Source organism: Myodes glareolus, chromosome 27 (genome assembly GCF_982192425.1).
Source record: "Myodes glareolus chromosome 27, mMyoGla1.1, whole genome shotgun sequence".
NCBI classification, from domain to species: Eukaryota; Metazoa; Chordata; class Mammalia; order Rodentia; family Cricetidae; genus Myodes; species Myodes glareolus.
This window is the reverse complement of record NC_142052.1, coordinates 4,919,606-4,941,299: the sequence shown is the minus strand read 5'-3', so window position 1 is coordinate 4,941,299 and position 21,694 is coordinate 4,919,606. Positions and strand designations below refer to the sequence as shown.

The window sequence follows — 21,694 nt, the reverse complement described above, 5'->3', positions numbered from 1 at the left end:
TCTATTACACATTTATATTATAGAAAGGAAATGGAAGGTTCTCTTAAGTCATGTCAACTTTATAACAGAAAGGATACGTGAAATCTATATCTGGAAATAGATAACCAGAGCTGCTCAATTCATTCATTAGACAAAGACCCTGACCATAGCAGCCCAGTCACATAGATAGATCCTTAAACTCTAAGAAAATCTCCCATAACTCATCTTCTATTTGCTAAGCCAATCATATAAAAATATGAAATCTATTTCATTTACCAGTTAAAGTCAGACAGAGAATTGTAACAGGAAATATACCGAGCATTACTGAGAGAGTACCACAGTCAATGGTTCGTAGTACATTTATTCTAAGTACATTTCTGACCTAGTTCATTTCAGGCCCATTTAACCCAGAAAAAGAAAAGTTAAAAGCATATATAAGCCATCATTGGGATTTACAACCCCAAATCCAAAAGAAGAGCATCTCTATGTCACTATATTAAAGATGAAACTCAACAAATCCTGTGACACTGTCCCTCAAGGGTCCCCACCCATGCAGTAAAAATGGCTTCTTGGCAGGATCACGGTGACAGTCAACCTCAGCAAATCCTAGGGTCTATTTGATGTTGAAATGACAACTTCGACAAAGCTAGGAAACGTATGTTCTGGTAGTCAACACGTAAGACTATCCTGAAACATTAAAGTGATTTCATACGGCCAGACTGTCTTAGGACCCAAATAATACAATGACATGCACTGCCATCATCTGTCACATTGGTGAAGTTTTATCTTTACTTAATTATTTTCAAAAGGAAAAATAAGACTCATTATGTTATTGCACTTCTGATTAAAGGCAACATGCTAATATCCAAGCATCTCAGTGGGGTTTACCCAGTTACTTAATGGGAAAAAATCTATGTCCAAATTCCATCTGTTTTAACTGAAATGCCTTCCAATTCCTCTTTAGACAACCCCACCTCACAATCAGCCATTTCCTCACCAAAACACATTTTCTTAATCCATGGTCACTAAAACTAGAAAAACTAGTGGATGTGGCAGGACAGCCTTTTAAATCCAGAACTCCAAGAGGCAGAGATGCAGGCGGGTTACTATGAATTTGAGACTCGCCAGAGTGAGCTCTAGCCAGCCAGGGCTACAAAGTGAGACCCTGTCTCAAACACCAAGCAAAACAAAACAAAAATGAACAAACAAATCTTAAGTAAACAAAATTTTTGAAAAATCAGACTTGAAGATGTTTTGTAGTTAGGCAAATACGTTTTAAATCATCAAACAATAAACATTTTATGATTAAATATCATTGCATAGTTTTAACACAAATGGATATGTCTGATGTGGGAGTAAACTCTGTGTGATGTGATTACAATTAATGAATAAAGAAACTGCCTTGGCCTGTTGATAGGGCAGAACTTAAGTAGGCTGGGAAACTGGACTGAATGCTGGGAGAAGGAAGGCAGAGAGAGACGCAATGGAGCCACCACCAGTGGAGATAGAACTGCTGAAACTTTGCTGGTAGGCCACAACCTTGTGGTGATATACAGATGAATAGAGATGGGTTAAATTAAGATGTAAGAGTTAGCCAATAAGAAGTTAGAGCTAATGGGCCAAGCAGAGATTTAATTAGTACAGTTTCCATGTGGTAATATCAGGTGTAAGCTAGCCAGGCGGCTGGAAACCAACAAGTGAACCCCCTGCAACATATGTCCCCAGACCAGATATTGCATATGGCTACTCAATAACCTACACTTTTATCAGGAGGGTTACAAGACAAGAGATTCAGTAGGAAGGAAAAATATATCCACTATGAGGTGCAAAAAAAAGGGGGATGAAAGTGGAAACAATAAGAGTGAATTCAAAACCACTCCTACTAAATAAAATTTGTATTGAAGATCAACAGTCTACACCTTCACTTAAGACAGTAGGGAAACAGCCTCTTTTTTGAGGGAGAGAGAGAGAGAGAGAGAGAGAGAGAGAGAGAGAGAGAGAGAGAGAGAGAGAGAGAGAAGCTGAGATGCTCCAACTTCCCAGCTTGGAGTACTGAGCCTACATTAGGAAGTGAACTGACAAAGGTTTGTTTTGCTATCAGATCTCCAACTGACAACCTCCTTGACAAAATTTCTTTAAAAAATCCTGTTCCATTGTCCTTATCATTTGAGAGAGTCGAAGCTACCTGAAGCAGTCTAACCCATGATTCATAGTAAAGCTTTCTTTTGAATAACAATCTTGAACCAGAGCATTTTACAGGCAAAGCAAAACAAAACAAAAGATAGTTTCAATAACAACATAAACTAGGCCATTTCAAGCTAATGTGGACAAGGGCTGTTGAACAGATGATTCAGCAGTTGCTGCTAGCTTTGTTCCTTTGTGCCTTCAACTTTTCAGATACTGTGACGATGGTGTAGAAGAAAAGCTAAGGGAATATATATATATATATATATATATATATATATATATATATATATTCTTTTTAAAACAATCTTATTTTCCATACCAACTCCAGTTCTTTCTCCCTCCTGCTATCCCACCTTCTCTCCACCCCTCCACCATCCAGTCCTTAGAGAGGCTGAAGCCTGCATGGGGAGTCAACAAAGTCTGTCACATCACTTGAGGCAGGACCAAGGTCCTCCCTCCTGTACCTAGGCTGAGCAAGGTATCCGTCCATAGGGATGAGCTTTAAAGAGTCAGTTCATGCACAAAACATAAATACTGGTTCCAATGCAAGTGGCCATACAAACTGCCCAAGTCACACAACTGCCACACACATTCAGATGGCCTAGTTGGGTCTTATGCAGGTTCCCCAGCTGTCAATGCAGTCACTAAGATCCCAGTAGCTCAGGTCAGCTGCTTCTGTGGGTTACCCTATCATGATCTTGGCCCTTTACTCATAATATCATTCTTCCCTCTCTATGTCTGGACACCAGGAGTCCGTACCAGTGCTGATGTGTGGATCTCTGCATCTGCTTTCATCAGTTGTTACTAGATGAAGGTTCTATGATGACAATTAAGATAGTCATCAATCTCATTACAAGGGAAGGGCACTTAAGGCACCTTCCCCACTATTGCTTAGATTCTTAGTGGGGGTCGTCCTTGTGGATTCTTGAGAATTTTCCTAGTGCCAGATTTCTTCTCACTAGCCCCATTATGGTTCTCTATATCAAGATATCTCTTTCCTTGTACTTCCTCTCTGTTCGTCACCCAACTCAACCTTCCTGACCGCCTGGCTCCCCTTATCCCCTTCCCACTCCCCTACCAGCCTCCCTACTCAGTACCTCCATGCTCCCAGTTCACTAAAGAGATCTTGTGTATTTTCCCTTCCCAGGATGGGGAATCTTGAGGGATAATGCTCTTGTACACTGTAAAGATTTGTCACTCATTTTGGTTTAATAAATCACTTACTGTCCATTAGCTATGCAGGAAGTATAGGTAGGGTGACAAGACTAGGAGAATTCTCAGAAGAGGAAAGGCAGAGAGTCAGTCACCAGACAGATGCAGAGGAAGCAAGATGAGAATGCCTCACTGAGAAAAGGTACCAAGCTATGTGGCTAAACATAGACCAGAATTATGGGTTAAAGTTGTAAGAGATAACTAATAATAAGTCTGAGCTAATAGGCCAAACATTTTATAATTAATATAATCCTCTGTGTGTTTCTTTGTGACTGAATGACTGTGGAACTAGGTAGAACAAAAACTTCTGCCTACAAAGGGATCCAAGTATGTATTTTTTGAGTTCTCCTTGTTTCCTGTATTCTCTAGGGTTGTGGACTGTAGGTTAATTATTCTTACATTATGTCTAATATCCACTTATGAGTGAGTACATACCATATTTGTCATTTTGGGTCTGGGTTACCTCACTTGGATTTTTTTCTAGTTCCATCCATTTGCCTGCAAATTTAAAGATTCTATTTTTTTTAACCCCTGAGCAGTACTCCATTGTGCAAATATACTACATTAACTTTATCCATTCTTTGGTTGAGGAGCACCTAGGTTGTTTCCATGTTCTGGCTATTATGAATGATGCTTCTATGAACAAAGTTGAGCAAATGTTCTTGTAGTATGTGTGTGGATCCTTTGGGTATATGCCCAAGAGTGGTATTGCTGGCTCTTGAGATAGATGGATTCCCAATTTTTTGAGAAACTGTCATACTGATTTCCAAAGTAGTTGTACAAGTTTTCAATTCCATCAGCAATAAAGGAGTGTTTCCCTTATTTCACATCCTCTCTAGCATAATCTTTCATCAGTGTTTTTAATCTGTCATTCTGACAGGTGTAAGATGGTATCTCACAGTTGTTTTGATTTACATTTCCCTGATGGCTAAGAATGTTGAGTAGTTCCTTAAGTACCTTTTTGCCATTTTAGATTTTTTTTTGTTGAGAATTCTCTATTTAGATATGTACTCCAGTTTTAAATTGGATTATTTGATATTTTGTTGTGTAGCTTCTTGAGTTTTTTGTATATTTTGAAGATCAGCCTTCTGTCAGGTGTGTGGTTGAAGATTTTTTTCCATTCTGTAGTTTACCATTTTGTCTTGTTGACTGTGTCCTTTGCCTTACAGAAGCTTCTCAGTTTCAGGAGGTCCTATTTTTTAATTGTTGATCTCAGTGTCTGTGCTACTGGTGTTGTATTCAGGAAGTGGTCTTCTGTGCCAGTGCATTCAAGGCTACATCCCACTTTCTCTACTATTAGTTTCAGTGTGGGAGGATTTATACTGAGGTCTTTAATCCATTTGGACTTGAGTTTTGTGTAAGGGGTAAGATAAGAACCTATTTGCATTCTTCTACATGCTGATATTCAGTTATGCCAGTACCATTTGTTGAATAGGCTTTCTTTTTTTTTCCATTGTATGATTTTAGCTTCTTTGTCAGAAATCAGGAGTTCATAGGTATGTGGATTCTTTGGGTATTTGATTCGATTCCATTGATTCACCTGTCTGTTTTTGCACCAATACCAACCTATTTTCACTACAATAGTTCTATAGTAGGGCTTGAAGCCACAAACAAGAAAATATCTTGTTGTAACTCTAAACAAACAAATGAAAGACTTATATAATAAGAACTTTTAAGTATTTAAATAAAAATATTGAAGAAGATATCAGAAAATGGAAAGATCTCCCATGTTCTTGGATGGGTAATATCAGTAAAATAGTAAAAAGGGCAATCTTATGAAAATCAATTTCATGCAATCCCCATCAAAATCACAGCACAATTCTTCACAAACCTTGAAAGAACAATACTCTACTTCAAATGGAAAAACAAAAAACCCAGGATAGTCAAAACAATCCTGTATAATAAAGGGTATATAAATTTTAATTATATACAGTTTGAATTTATATAAAGCAAGCATAAAGCACTAAAAATAACCTGGAAAAGAAAATGTGTAATGCAAAACATAGGGTATGAATATCATGACAGTTTTCATAAGGAGGACTCATCGTGAGTTTCTTTTCTAATAACTTCTGTAATGACAAGTGGGGTCTGCTCAGTCTGAGTCATGGGATCTGTAGCATCCTGTGGGAACATGAAGGCACCTGGGTGGACTTACACATGAATACAGCTGCAGTGTCCCTAAACCTATCTCCCTCACACTGGTTTAAGGACACAACCAAAGGAAACCCCTGCCTGCTGAACCAAGGAAAATGATACAAAACCCACGCAACACATTTAATTCCAGCCTTGTATCCTTTCTCTGGGGTTACTAATTAGCTGTTATATATACGGTCTAGGGAACATGGTATTTGATACAGTCTGAGTAATCTACTGTCAGGTTTATGTGACGGGGGCCCCAGCAAGCTGTCCAAAGGTTTTACATCGGGATCCTTGCCTTTGGACACAGAACTGACACTTAGGGAATGTGCCATTTTAAATGAAATTGAATCATAAGACATGCGGTATTGAAAAACAATCTCCTCCAGTTCCTGTATAGAGCTTCAGAATATAGAAACATAATATCAAGGAGGGAAGATTAGTAATGAAAATCATAAACAAGTATATCATTTTCTTCAACACCAAGTAACAGCACAGTGGTCTTGGCTTTCTATGAAAACACTGTAGTCAAGTTATTGTTTTCAGGCATACATAGTTATATGAAATATGTAGCCTTGTTTTCCTTGATTCTATCGTCATTGCTTAAATGAGAGTAAGGTGGTCAAAATGAGGAGCAGCAAGGTACACGCTCAGCAGTTCTGACTGGAAAGGCATGGGGTTAGCAAGTCGAGCAATACAGCAAAGAAATAGGGAATAAAAAATAAACATAAAAACTCCAGCAGCAGATATCGACAAAGGGACCCTGGATGAAAGAAATTACCAAGGAGGCTTTAGGGTTGGAGGTGGACGGGCAAATTAAAATTTGGTTGGGTTTGACTGAGATTCAATCCCTGTCTTTCTCATGTTTTTGAAAAGCATTATTTATTAGAAGAAGAGAGATACAGTTTTATGAATGTCTGTATGATGAGTCATTGCCTTCCTCTGAAACTGGCTCATTCCAAGGAAGGAGTTGGGAGGAACATCCCCCATACTCCGTCATTCCTAATGCTCCATTATGTACCACTCTTCACACACAGTAGTTTCACACTGGACACACCTGAAGCAAACATTGCCCACCACCAGATTTCAAATAGCAGTTTGCTTCATGAAATTTTTCAAGAAAAAATTCAAAGGCACCTTTGTGCTGTAATATTTTGTTTCTGATCTAACAAATAAAGCTTGCCTGAAGATCAGAGTGTGGTATAAGCTACTAGTTAGCCATAGAGGCCAGGCAGTGGTGGCAAACACCTTTAATTTCAGCACTTGGGAGGCAGAGGCTGATGGATCTCTGTGAATTCAAGGCCACCCTGGGCTACACAAGATTGAACCATTGTAAAAGAGAAATGAAGCTAGATGGTGCTGGCTCACACCTTTAATCCCAGCACTAGGAAGGTAGAAAAGGGAAGGGATATCACTTGCTGGAGAGGGGAATGTAAGGTGGGCGGAGACAGGAGCTCAGTCTAAGAATTCAGTTTGAGGAATTCATGGAGAAGGTGAACTCAGTCTAAGAATTCAGTTTGAAGAATTTATGGAGACAGGATCTTGTCCACCCTGGGTCCAGATTTGGTAAAGGTTAAAGGTCTCTCTAGTATCTGGCTCCTTTACTTCTCTGATCTTTCAGCATTGATCCCCTAATATTTGATTTGAAATTTTTAAGTAATAAGATGAATTAAAATTCACACAACACCTTTCTTGAAACACAGTTTTCTAAGTAAGCACATATTGTAAAACTAAAATTTCCTATTTTACCTAAAGACAGACAACGATGCCCTCATTAGAAATATGCTTATATATTAAAGACACATCTTCTGTTTTGTCAAACAGCCAGACATTATTATGGTTTGGGCACTGGAAAAATAGTGAGCAAAGGGCACTTGTCTGGTTATTTTTCCTTAAATAAAAGTTTAAATATTCTTCCGAAAATGTTCTAATTCATTTCCATACAATTATCTTGTCTAATCTTCTGAAAAAAATTTCCCAACAGTAAAAATGTTATAAACAATTATTACTTTGCCTTTTGTTTCTAAAGCAATGCATTTTATAGTCAAGCTTATAAGCAATATATTTGGAAGTTACTCACTTAAAATGAAGATCTTTAAAAGTAAAATGGGTTTCCACAATTCCTGTTGTTTTCACCCTGGTTCTCAGGACGTCCTGCTGAGTTGGGATGTAATTTGGCTGTGCTATTCTGTCCAAGTCATTCAAGTAACTGAAAACAAATAACAAGCACATTGTCAAGAGGGACTGGAGCCAAAAAGATGTCTCAAAACAAAAGCTACAGCATAGTTTAATTATGCAGCGTTCTGAAGTCTTCAAGGGTCTTTATGAGTATATAAACAACCAATTTAAGCATCTCTATCACAAAGTTACTCACAAATCTTTTAGTGCCTGTTTAAATTTGTTAAGCTTTGTTTTTGCAGTTATAGAAATTCAAAAGAAAGTTGCTTAAAAATGCCTAAACTGAAAAACATCATGAGCTTAAAATGTTTCTTAAAATTCTTACTTACGCTTTTCTGTATAACACCATGCTTGGGTCTATACTTTGCACTCCGTTAAAGACTTTACAGGTCTTAATTGTGGAGGCAGTGGTAAGCAAGCTCAGCAAAGGCTGGGTGGAATGTTCTTTCCTTCTAGCCTTCTATTTCACTGTTCTGTTCTCTGATTCAATAGCTCTACAAACATTGAGTTCCCCCAAAATAACATAGGCTCTTGTCAGTGGCCTTATTTTGCCCATCACAATTAAAGAATAAGACACTAATGTGAAAGGTGCCACACACTTCAGCTTAATTAAGATATAGAAAAAGCAAGTTAGAACAGCTTCTTCCCTGAAGGCAAGCGTTAAACTCCCAGAGATGCTATGCAGCTGCTGGGGGAAAGAAGACATCACAGGGCTGGTGAACCCTATGAATCAAACATCCAAGATGCCAAGCAAGACATTCCCATCTTTCAATAGTGCCACCACTCTCATAGAAGTAATCAAGTGCTGTCTCATTTTATTTGAGACCTGCTCCACAGATGAGAATCTCACTTGTAAAAGGAGCGGTGGGCCGCTTCCTGCCGTCTAGCTCCCAGCTAGCTTTACCCGAAATAATTACACGGAAACTGTATTCATTTAAACACTGCTTGGCCCATTAGTTATAGCCTCTTACTGGTTCACTCTCACATATTGATTCAACCCATTTCTAATAATCTGTATCACCACTTGATTGTGGCTTACCGGCATGAGTCTAACCAGCGTCCTTCTCAGAGAGAACAACCATGGCGTCTGCCTGACTCCACTTTCTTTCTCCCAGCATTTTGTTTGGTCTACTCCACCTATCTAAATTCTGCCCTATCAAAAAGTTAAGGCAGTTTCTTTATTTAACCAATGAAAGTAACACATCGACAGAAGACCCTCCCACACCACTCAATAACAACCTTAGTCTGGGGAAGTCGTAGGCCCAACTATAGTTACTAAATTGATATAACATAAAGCTACTTTATAAATATCTATGTTTATGCTCACAGACTAGAGCTACTCCCGGTCTTAACCAGAGAAGCCTCTTTTCACAGTAACTGATGGTCAACATTGAGACTCGTGGATGCCTAAGATGAAGAAAGTAAGAGATGGCTGAGGGCTCAAACCTAAACAAGGCATTTACACTACCCTCTCTAAGGCACGGAGAACTTAGGAAGGGGAGGAGGGTTTAGAGGAGCTAGATCAGTGCTCTGAGAAAAGCAGAGGGAGTTTTCAAAGCTTCAGTGACATTCTTGGAGGTAAACTGGAGAAAACCCTGTTCCATACAGTTCTAAGTAGAGATTAAACATGATCTCTAATTGGAAACATGGGTAATAACAGCATTGCTACCACAAACATACAAACACACACACACACACACACAACAGGGAAAGCATTCAAATATTGTCACTCAGGAACCATGAGTTGCATGTGCCCCACAACTCTCCAGGGCAAGTGACCTGGAGACAGATTTGCTAGCAGAAGATCATTCATTAAAGTTTGGTTTCGAATTTAAGCGGTGGCTACTTACTATGCTGCAGAATCATTCAGCTGGTACTCCCGGGATCTGTTGAAGCAGGCTTGCACACCACTGTCTTTCCACAATCTCTTTATGACTCCGGCGAGCTCTGCCGTCATAAAGCCTTCTTCCGCAGCCCCAGCCAGCACGAAAAGTTGGCGAGCGTCATCCTGCACATTCGACAGAACAAGAGGTGTTAAAGTTAAAGGATACAAATGGAGAGATGAGCAAGACGAAAACCACAGTTGTGAATTTCCTTCATGGTTTTTTATAAAGGGCCACAACTTTTCTCTCTCGAAAGCACCACTTGCAAAGTTGGCTTATGCAAAACAAAATTACAAGCTTATGTTACGAGCCTCTGCTTTGTGGTACAGGCGGCAGCTATTGAAACACCTGGAGCAACAAGAACAACTAATCACGGCGTGTGAAGAGACCTTCGCTATCCACTGACAGAACGTTGTAGACTAACACTCATTTCAAACAGAAAAAGATGGGTGATTCAGAAAGTCATTCTTCTCCAAAGTCTTTTAATCAAAGAAGCACAGCATCCTTAAAGACCATCTACAGCACAATCTAATTAAGTGTTAGCATTTTGATTCAGTTTACAGATGCAAAATATTGTCAGGGAAGAGAGAAATCAACGTGGCGAAAGCAACAATGGTTTCACAGAATTGTCTGTGGATTCTCACGATGTACACATATTGATAATCAGGGAGGGAGGGAAGCTAGGAGCAGGGTCTGTTAACCCAGGCATAGGGAAAGACATCTGGAAGCTTTGGAGTAGATGCACCCACCATCCGCATGAGGACAACACACACGAACACACACCAAGCTCTATGAGACTGGGTATAAAGGGGGCCTGGTTCTGCATTGGAGATGAAGCTGCTACAGTTGCTGAACCACAAATAATAACCCACTCGTAGTCACAGTTGCCAAAGAGAAACGGGGGGGAGCCTCTGGGTGTGATCCAGGCTGCCTTCCACAGCCATGCGCCGGGCAAAATGAGCTCCTGCTCCAAGTGCACTTTATTCACACCAAGTCTTCCACATCTGGTCTGTCGTGCAGCATAGCTTTGCTAAGACCAGACACATATTCAAGTTCTGAGCTCCGGGTGTGGGTAGTAATTGCCAACCCTGGTAGTAGAGTGGGGACTTTAGGTAGAAATAGTCTAAGAAAAAAAACCCTTGGTGTCACAAGTTACTACTTTACTCAGGTTATTTTTAGCTTGAGATGTGTGGTTTTGTTTAGTGTGGAAAAAAAAAATACTGCTATTCCTAAGGGCCATCCTTCCAAGCTACAGCTGGCTCTCCAATCTTCAGGTTGAAGGCATTTGGAAAGCATGTACTGGGGAGGCATAGAGGCTTTAATATTTTGTTATTTTAATCATTATTATATGACAAATGCTGTATAAAATCTATTAGCATATATGGTCAGGTTCTTATTAACAGTAACCTAGAAATAATTTAATGTACACAGGTAGGATTTCTATAGATTACATGTAAATATACCTTTTGGCTTTTCTAAAGTAGATTTTTTACTACACAGTCCAGACAAGCATTGAACTTGTGATGCGCCTGCCTCAGTGCCAAGTGCGGATATTATAGCAGGGGACCACCACATCTGGAAGCCAAATTATACATAAACTTGATCACCTTCAGACTTTGGTGTTTGCTGAGCTTCCTTGAACTAATCTCCCACCACTACTGGGGGATGAAAGCATTGCGGTTGAGTCTGACAGACGAATGACGGAGTATGGGGAAGAAAAATGTCTCAAGACAGGCGTGAGGAACAGACAAGCTGACGATACACACTCATCCTACCGCTAATTCATGAAACATTTTCTTGTCAGCTGGAACGCGTCATAGAAACTAATTAAGTTTCTCAGCATAGGAACACGTTATTCAAGCATATGCTTCCTTCCTTAGTAAACCACAAGAGAACTGCGTGCAAGCCAGCAACACGCACACGTCCTTAGTAAAGCTGTCCCGCAGACCGCAGCCATTCTTGGTACCTTGGACCTGTCTCCAGGAGCAATAAGGCCACCCACCTTCCACATAATAACCTATGCACAAACAACCTGCCCTTTTTATTTACCGAACTACCGAAAACACAATTTTGTTTAGAAAAATACCTAAGGAGTTTCGAAAAACGCATCCCATTATGCAATCTCTCCTCAATGATTGTGAAGTTTTGGCAGAAGAGAACAAGACCCTCCAGGCTAGATCATCGGGTCAGAGCCCTTTCTTGCATACTTTCTAGGAGGAGGCCCTAAAGAAAACACACAAGGAACTTTGGACGCTGTATTTATAAACTGCACTTCCCTCCCGAGGCACGCCAATGTCTCTTCCGTTTTTAGACTGCACACGTCAGTGAGACCACGCGATCCCTTTCTTTCCATGTCTGCCTCATTCGACTGAAGACAGAATCCTCCAAGTCAGAAGAAAATGTTGGCCAGACGTGCAGAGGTAGAAAATTAAACTGGGCCCCACCCCCGGAGGAAAGGAAGTGGGAGAAGCAACAGGGAATGTTCTCGGAAGGATAAGCAGCAAGAGGCAGGTGGAGATTAGATAGCATAAGGAGCAACTGCACGGAACCTAAACTCAACAGAAAGTTGAGTTATTTTATTGTTTTATAAAGTTATTTTATTTATTTATAAGTTGAGTTTATTAGAATTATGTTAATTATTTATAAATAATTATAAATATATAATTTAATATAATATAAATATAAAATAAAGTTATTTTATTTATTTATAAGTTGAGTTTATTAGAATTATGTTAATTAAACTCATTTTAGCCCCTCTCCTAAATGTGAAATCACAGACATCTTAACTTGCTTTCCTGTAGTAACTACGCTATTATCCTGTGGATTTCATAACATCGAACTGCAAACTCCCAAACTACACAGTAAAACTAGCATAAAAAAACAAAACAAAACTAAACAAAACAACAAAAAAACCTCTCTTCTTCACAAAATGTCAAGCAGCTTCTCTCCCTAAAGTAACTGGAAGCCTGGCATGGTGTGATGGTGGACAGCTGTCGTCCTGGTACTCAGGATGCTGATACAGGAGCATCTCAAGTACTAGGCCAGCCTGGGTTGCATAGTGAGTGCAAAGTCAGTCTAAAATACAGTGAACCGCTGTCACAGGAAAAGCTAATGGGATTTGAGCAGAACGCATTATAGGAAGATTTCTACCTAACCTTCTGTGTTGAATTAACCAAGGTATTTTGCCTCAAACACCACAGCCCAGTAATCACATAAATCAGTACATAAACAATCAGTAAGTCCTTATTGTCTGAAATAATTGCCTAGAGATATAAAATATTCGTCTAAAAAAAATAAGTCCTTTTCTTCTCTAACACAAGAAAACGAAACTGTAGGACAGTGACAGTGTTTATACTCCACTCTGGAACAAGGTATTTATAAAATGTACATAAAACAAAACTCAAATTCGTTTGGAGAAATCAACAGGAATGCACGCAGTAAGAGATAAAAGGCACAGCGACCACAGACGAGAGGGCTGGAGTGAGGTAAGCCTGTAGCAGTTTGCAGGAGCCTGACATGGTGTTAAAAGCAAAGAAGGGCTGGAGGGCTGGGGGGAACTAAGTCAGAGTTAGACTTAGTTCGATTTCCAGCCTACCTACCGTCTCCAGACCAGATCACACTCTACATACTAGACAGCATGGTAAGCAGCATGTGGGGCACAGATTATGTATGTAATGCACACACACGCGTAGAAATAATTTTTAAAATTTAATTTTTCTTTTTAAAGACAGAATGGGTATGAACATGGAAGTAAGCCAATTAAAATGTGAACCTGAGCGTGTAAGTCCCAGCTCATAACTAAGCCGTGGAGCTCAGAAAGGAGCCACCTCAGTACCGCACTAGGGAGATAGCACAGGCTTTCCCAGGAGTAGCTAGACACCGGGCTGGGCTGTGCATTTTATGTGAGACTCTCTCATAGTCTATCCAGGATGGGGAAGACTTTGAAGGACCAGGATGGTTGACCTTTGACATGCTAAGGGTCACGAAAGGCACAAAAAGAATATATTTCCTATTGGGTACAGAGCAGAAACAATACATTCTCAGTGCCAAGCACATCAGGATTCGTTCAGAAGCTCAAACACTCTTGAGTAGTCAAAGCAATCTGAAATATGGAATCCCCAGGGGAGGCTTTTAAGGCAATGGCTAGATGAGTAATCACAACAGAGAAGACAAAACGCCAGTAATCTTTGCACACAGAGCATCAAAAGACCCGTCTAAAATACAAGGAGAAAAATATGATAAACTAGGTGAAAAGCAGCAATCGCTCTGAACTGAAGCTTACAAGGATAACTTCCGGCCGTCAGGTCTGACACATGAATGGACATCCCTTGTCCAAGTGCTTACATCATTTATAATATTTGTCAACGATATTGGAAATCACACAATGATAGCTTATGTTTAACCTACTACATTCCTGTAAATATGTTGCAATATATATGTGTGTATACACATATATACAAATAATATATACACATATAAATATATATACAAACAATACACATATACACAAAGAATAATAAATATTCATAAGTAAATAATAAATAAAAAGTTCTGAAGCATCTTAATTGGGCAAAGAAAGAATTTGGTGTGTTTGACACACTGTGGCTCAGTGGCAACCTCAGATGATTAAGGGCTGCTTTAAGGAGCATGAAACTAAATATATTTTCTCTACAATCACAAGTAAAAATGACAAAAAAAATTGTCAGTCATTTTCTTTCACCATAGTGGTTAAAAGGGTAATAAAATAAAAAATAAGTTAATTTTAATTCCATTTAAGATTGCAAAATTTTTTGCTAAATTTCAGTGAATTTATGAGGGATCACTGTATTAAGAAAGGAAATGACTGATATTACCACAAATAATTTAATGCATGTTTATGACAATAAATATATCCAAATTCATAAAAATAAAATATACTGTCATTTCTGTTTTTCATGTGGATGTTCAGAAGTCAACAGAGACCCAACAAGACATGATAAATACTAGTGAACTAAGACAAGGAAATAGCCTATGCTGGAAGAACGCGTTACACTCAAATTTTCCTGTCATCCTCAGGATGGGAACCCATACAACCACGAGCCCCTCACCTCCTTGCTCTAATGTAAAGTGGAGCACTCCTGTGAATGCCTCCGGTGCTCATCTAGCAGGCACAGCGAGGGAAAATGCCTCAGGGACAATTTGCAGAAATGAGATTCAGAAAGAGTAGAAATTACTGGCTATTAAAAACCTCCTACAGTATGTAGAACAGTCTGCATTTAATACAAGCCAGGAAGATAAAAATACCAACATAAAGTTGTATGATAGAGGCAAATCGCTGGGGAAGGATGTGCTTATCTTCAAACACTGAGAGATAACAGGCTATAAATAGGAAAGTACATACACACCTTATTCTATTCGTACCGGTGGCTAATAAGTTATTAATAGGGAAGCATAGCTATGGCATATTGTGTTCACCCAACAGAAGGTTTCAGAGGGACTAAGGAACAAACAAAAATACTGAAATTCACTGCCTCGCAGAACCTTTAAAGTCGGTATAAATATTTGGTAAACCTTTGGTCAACTGAAAACGTTCTAAATAAAACATAGCAGAAATAATACTGTAGGGAGCTTTAATGATGAAAAAGACCCAACAATGAGACAAAGGATAATAAAGAAAATATTAGAAACTGGCTACTAACTACTATTGGGGAACAAATGGCAATGCAGGTGGACTTAAAAACGAGCAAACAGTGGGTAAGCAAACAGGGCACATTCCACAACAGAAAATAATACATAATAAGTAAGGGTGTGAAAAACTATACTCCTGAAAGCATTCGCATGACACTGACCTAGGACTCACTCACCACAAATCAGGCAATTCCCTTAACTTTGGCTGCCTAGGGTAAGAAGAAAATGTGTACTCAGACTGCTGTCAAAGTGAACTGCTAAACATTCCTCAACAGCTATCTTGCAAATCAGGCAGACAGACATAGGGTAACCAACAGGCTGATGAAAACAAGCCACACAAGTATTCAAGGAGAAAGGTGTCCATCTTCTAAGGGCAAACTGAGGCTGGTCAGGAAGATGCTTAGTGGATCTTGGGCAGGCTCGGGGTTCCTCATAGCATAAGGCACGAGTGCAATTATTAGCTGCGTAATAATCCTTTATAATATTAATAAACATCCTATAATACATACATAATATTATAAATAATAATAAAATCCTATATAATAATAAAGCTGTAATAATAAATTTACATTCGTTTCCAATTTATTTCAGATACAATACTACTAGAAAAATAAAATCCAATGATAGATAAATAAAACTTCCTATCTTTAAAGATAACTTAGCAAACATTCTCTGCCAATCACGATGAACCCATATAAACCTGCTTTCTGGCTGTCCTCATTCTGTGCATTTTATTGTAGGCTAGACCATTGCTCTAATTAGAGTAACAAGGGCCAATCATATGTTAACAGCTCTACACAATGCTTCCTACCACATAGTAATCTAAAGTATCAATACTTCAGTATGCATAGATGGACCACCCTCACTCTGAGAAAGATTTAAAGAGACAGCAGCCATAAAGGTAACTGTACTATGTCGATCTTGAGAATCATTTGCCGTGGAATAATCCTTCTGAACACTGTGAATATGTATTACTTTCATGGGTTAATAAAGAACCGACTGGCCTATAGCTGGGCAGGAAGAGATTGGGCGGGAGACCCAGATTGAAAAGATGCTGGGAAGAAGAAAGGCAGAGTCTGGAGTAGTGAGTATACACAAAAAAAAAAAAGCAAGATGGAATGGATATGCCGTACTGAGGAAAGGTTCCAAGCCATAGGACAAAGCATAGATAAATATGGGCTAATTGAAAATATAATAGCTAGCTAGAATAAGCCTGAGCTATTGGTTACGCATTTATAATTAATATTAAGCCTCTATGTATTTATTTGGGAGCTGTTGGTGGAAAAGAAACAACCACCAACAATTATTTTTTTATTTTTCACAACTAAAATATATAATGTTGGCTGTGACTATATCAGTTTAAACATGCCCGACCTTGACAAAAATTGCCAATGTCTATATTGTGTACAAACCTGCTAATTGCAGAAATTACCATACATTAGTCATAATTTCTGAAAAGTCTATTCCTTTTCCCCTCAGTTCTCAACAAGTAAACTGTGTATTAAGATAGAATCTCAATGCAGATGGGGGAAATCTCACGCCCCCCCAGATGAGGAGTTATAAGCAATGAATAACCACTGAAAGAGGGTGAGACAGTCTCCCATGAAGACAGCCCTCCTACCTCATGTTATACATGAATATATATAGTATTTATATAATAAATATGTGTTTATTCATTTATGTGTATATGTAATGACATGGTTAAAAGAGAAGACCTTAATTAGGGAGAGAGAGAGAGGGTAGAGAGGAAAAGGGAAATTATGTAATTATATTTTAATTAATTATTTAATTAAAAATATATACTCCCCACAAAAACGACCAGGGTTTTTTAGTATTTGTTTAGTTTCAACAGAATTAGAGAAAATTAATTCTCAATACATTTGAAACAGAAATGCATACTGGTCTTATTTGTTTGATAAATAAATGAGGCAGTGTGATCACAACCTACTAGGTGTCAATTAATCTTTGAAGCAACGTAAAATACCACCCTGTGAATCTGTCAACAATATCAGTACAATTATAGATATCAAAATTAACAATTTGTTGAGATCTGCTATGTTCAAGGCATGTTGTTATAAACAATCAGTACTGATTTTATCTTTTTAAAAATCCTATGAGGTAGATGCTCTTAATTTTTCCTGTTCCAATATAATAAAACAAGATAAGAGGCATTGAGTGACAGAACTGGTGGTTTCTCTGGGAAAGAACCAAAGTCACATCCGCAGAGGGAAAGAAGCTGACTGTTAAAGGTGGTATTCCCAAGTCACTGGTGAAGGGACTCGTTACTCAGTGAATGGCAGTAAGTCAGGAGTCAAATCATATGACATACTTAGATCTTATTTAACAGGAAACACCCACTAGTAGGTGGATACAAACATGTAGCACAGAAAAACCATGGTAGTATAAAACTTAGAAGTTTCAGGTTGAGAGGATGGGTCAGTCAGTAAGTACCTATACATAAGCATGTGTACCTAACTCAGGTCTCCATCACCCAGGTAAGAAGCCAGGCATGGCATTTCTAATCCTAGTTTGGGGAAGACTGAGATAGGAGGATTCCTGGAACTCCCTGGATAGCCAACCAGGCTGAATTAATAAACTCCAGGTTCAGTGGGAGTTTCTGTACCAAAAAATAAAGTGAGAGCAATTGAAGAGACAAAAGAGGATGTGGACTTCTTTTTGGACACAAAATGCACAGAAACACATATAGTTGTGCGTGCACGCGCGCACACACACAAACACGCAAACACACACATACACACACACACACACACACACTCTCATGTTTAAGACCAACATTAGATCTACATTGGATTTGGTACCATTCTAGGATACATGAGACCCTGGCTAAACAAGAACCGCAGTAATCAGAGTAATTGTGAAAATTGTCTTTGTATCAAGAGCAAGACAGAAGTGTTAGATTTAATTGCCAACAAACAAACAAAACACCAAGCAAGCAAACAAAAATATTCTGTAAGAAGGAAAATATTTACAACAGATGAAGGGTGAATGTCTCTAATATTAAAAGAAACCTGCTGCGAAAACAACCAATTTAACAAAAATGAGAATATTTAGAGGAATCCATGATGGAAGCACAGATAAAATATTATAAAACATTCTCATCTTTGATCAATGCCAGAGAAAAATGAAAAAGTGACACCAATAATCTTCCCCATTTGTCAGCTGTTCAAACTAGAATACTGGTAATATTTACGTCAGTGTGGCCCTCAGAAAACATGCAGTGATGAAGGCTTGCTACTAAAGATTATCCACTCTGCCTTCACGTGTGAAGCAGATCTGTGGTCCTTCGCAGAACTAAACATCTATTTTTCTTTCACCTTATAACACTCACAAGGATGGCTACTTCTGAAAAGAGAATTTCCAAAGTGCTTTTGCATATCCTATTCCTTGGTTGTAGACTGCCTTTTTCTTCATTTTTTTTCTCTATAGACCTCTGACTCGGGATACAATATTCAGTTCAGGTGTGTCGTCCTCATGGGTGGCTCTATTTAATTCATCTTTATATCCTTAAGAGCAGTTGCAAGGGCCTTGCAGTGATTTAAATTCTACCTAGATGCAAGGCACCCTGAAATACAGGACAGCTAGAAGGGCAACAGACCCTGGGAGAACACACCCTGTGTGTGAAGCGGTGACCGAGGAAGGCTGTGAGCATCAGAGATAATGGACAGAGAATAGAACGCCACAGCTGCTGCGTGCAGTAGGGAGCCTAGCAGAGTGGATGCACACACAGATCCCACAGCCGCAGGAGAGCAGTTAGCCATAAACTAGAGCTAAGGCTAAGCCAAAAAAGTGTATAAAAAAAGAGTTTAAAAAAAAAAAAAGAATTCTGTCGGCGAACCACATGAAAATCAAATGTCTTCTGATGAAGTTGCCTGCATTGTCCCTGCATGCTCTCTCAGCACAGGTTCGAAGCATTTTTCCTTGCAGCCACGGGACAGTCTGCTTCACAGTGAGGCAAGTGTGGGTTGTTGAGTTTGGTTTGGTTTTCGAAGATGAGGTTTCTCTTTGCAGCCCAGAATGGTCTGGAACTTATCATGTAGGTTTCTGAGCTCAAACCCATGACAATCCTCCTGCCTCAGTTTTCCCAAGTGTTAGGATAAGAAGCATGAGACCCTGTAACTCACTTACATAAATGAATTTGCCAAGTTTTCAATTGCCACAATTGGTATTGGTATAAAGTATGATTTCTGTTTACTTTTCCTCCTTAACCTCAGTGTGGATTCCATCTGTGGCATTCTTTTAAACAGAGATTAAAAAGTTGCTGTTGCTGATATTTCCAAGAATATTTCAAAATAATTTTTAATAATTCATAATATTCTTCTAAATTTTCTTTTCTGAAATAAGATTTGATAATATCAAGAATATCTTATCTCATCTACTAATCATTCACTCTGTAATATATGCATTTATCATTTATTCCCCTAACAAATGTCCTAAATGTATTGAATAAATTAAAAAAAAACCATTATTTAAAATGATCATGACCGAAGCCCCCAAATTGTACCTTTGCTCTCTAGATTTCTTTGCCTTATATATCTGCTACTTTGCAGACTTCCAACCACACACCTTCATTCCCTTCCACTCTACCCTAATCCCCTACTAACAATTGTTTGCTTTTCTCTTTGATCCTTGACTTCTATATTTAGTTTTGATTTAACACATATGGGAAGCCAAATAGTATTTCCTCATCTTTCATAATATTGTTGAGGTTCATCCATGGGGCAAAAATGGCAGACTTTCCATTCAGTGGTACATCAACAAGAGACAAGTAATAACCCTGAAATAGACAGATGAAGCATCACATGGAGAGAAAGAAGGAGAAAAATGTGCTCTGTGGAAAGGCCAAGGCTCTTTTCCACCAAACTGAAATCACATTGGGGTTCAAGGGAGGCAGTCCAGGCCAGCACCTGGACCAACACTGAGCTTGCTGCCCTCAGAGCCTGTGGCAGTTCTGCCATGTAACCCTCTGCCTTCTGGCTTCTCTACCAGACATTGGCTTCTCTACCAGACACTGACTTCTCTACCAGGCACTGCTTTGTCTGCTGACGCACTGTTGAGCTCTGAAACTCTGACTCATGTCTTTAAACAACCAGTATTTTCCTGTTCCAAAGATAAGCAAACTCAGCGAGCGATCCCATTTACTCAAGGTTCAGTTATCATCGATTTAGTCTAGGCCCAAGAACAAATCACTAGATCATTTCAGTGCTCAAATGTCTTGTTTTCTTGTTGTGTAGCCCAGGCTAACACATGACTCACAGTGTGGTCTAGTTTGGGGTGATTGAAGCATTCCTCCTGCCTCAGCCTCTCCCATGCTAGACTGAAATATCTAAACTTGTGAGCCAAAATAAATCTTCCGTCTTTTTATGCTAATTATTTCTAGGATTCTCATTATGGTGATGGCATATGAGTACGTGGACACAAAGGCATCTAAATGTTATGGTCTAGATATAAAAGGGTGGCAAGTGTCCATGTGCTAAATATGTGGCCCCTGGCTCATGGGAGATCGAGAGATGTCTGGATTGGCAGTGGGGTGGGTTATAACATCATCACTAAACTAAACCACTGGCAATTTCAGAGGTGAACGGGCAATTAGAATGGGGACCTGGCTGGCGGAATCAGGTCACATCATATCCCTGGCCCCTTCCTGTATCTGTCTACTTCTTGTCTACCATGATGTGATCCCCTGTTCTATCACACACTCCTGGAATGCCATGCTATTTCAGCCTGGCCTTAAGACCACAGCCATGGTACCAGCCAACCACGAACTGAAACCTTTGATGATGTGAGCCAATAGCAACTTGTCCCCACTTTATGTGGGTTTGCTCAGGTGTTTTGTAGGATTGCCAAAAAGTTCCTAAGACTCTAATGTACCTGTTATGTAGAAAATACTTCAGTGATTTCTGGACAGTCCAGATAAGCCAGGAGAAACAGCAGCAAGGCTGAAGAGTACACGTCTTTGCTCTTCTTCTTGTACTTACTTCCAAGGCTCCTGACTCATCCCTGTCCTTTTGACTTCTTGTGGAAAGCATCCCCAGTAGCTGTGTGGCCTCAGTTATGTAACTACAGCACTATCCCTGCAGGGGCTGAAGTGTATTATATAGGCCCATATTCCTACATTGTCTGGTGGTCAGAGAATTCTGAGTGAGCCACAAGGCACAATTTGCACCTGCCACACAGAAGGTGGTCGCCTAGCCTTTTGATAGGGCAACAACCTGATGCCATCCAAAGCAAGTGGTCAGGATATGCTAATGTCATTCTGCTCCTGCTATTGAAATTTAGGAGGTCACCTGGGGAAGAGGTATTTTTCAGTCTATGGGACAAAGTGGGCATGTGCATGGCTGTGAAAACACAAACATAGCTACAGACATGACCTAAGTCTTTCCCCTCGTTGCCTAGGAAACAGATTGCTAATGAATGTCCCCCTCAATTTACGT

At 39.3% G+C, this 21,694-nt stretch overlaps 1 protein-coding gene across 1 annotated transcript in view; it reads right to left on the bottom strand.

Moving 5' to 3' along the window:
* Gnai1 (G protein subunit alpha i1) overlaps positions 1-21,694 on the bottom strand; it is an 82,350-nt gene that overhangs the window by 10,933 nt on the left and 49,723 nt on the right. The window contains exons 4-5 of the mRNA XM_085684192.2: positions 9,543-9,700; positions 7,595-7,723 (exon numbers count right to left, since the gene is read on the bottom strand). Of these exons, the coding sequence (XP_085540318.1) occupies positions 7,595-7,723; positions 9,543-9,700 (287 nt within the window). The remainder of the gene's footprint in view (positions 1-7,594; positions 7,724-9,542; positions 9,701-21,694) is intronic.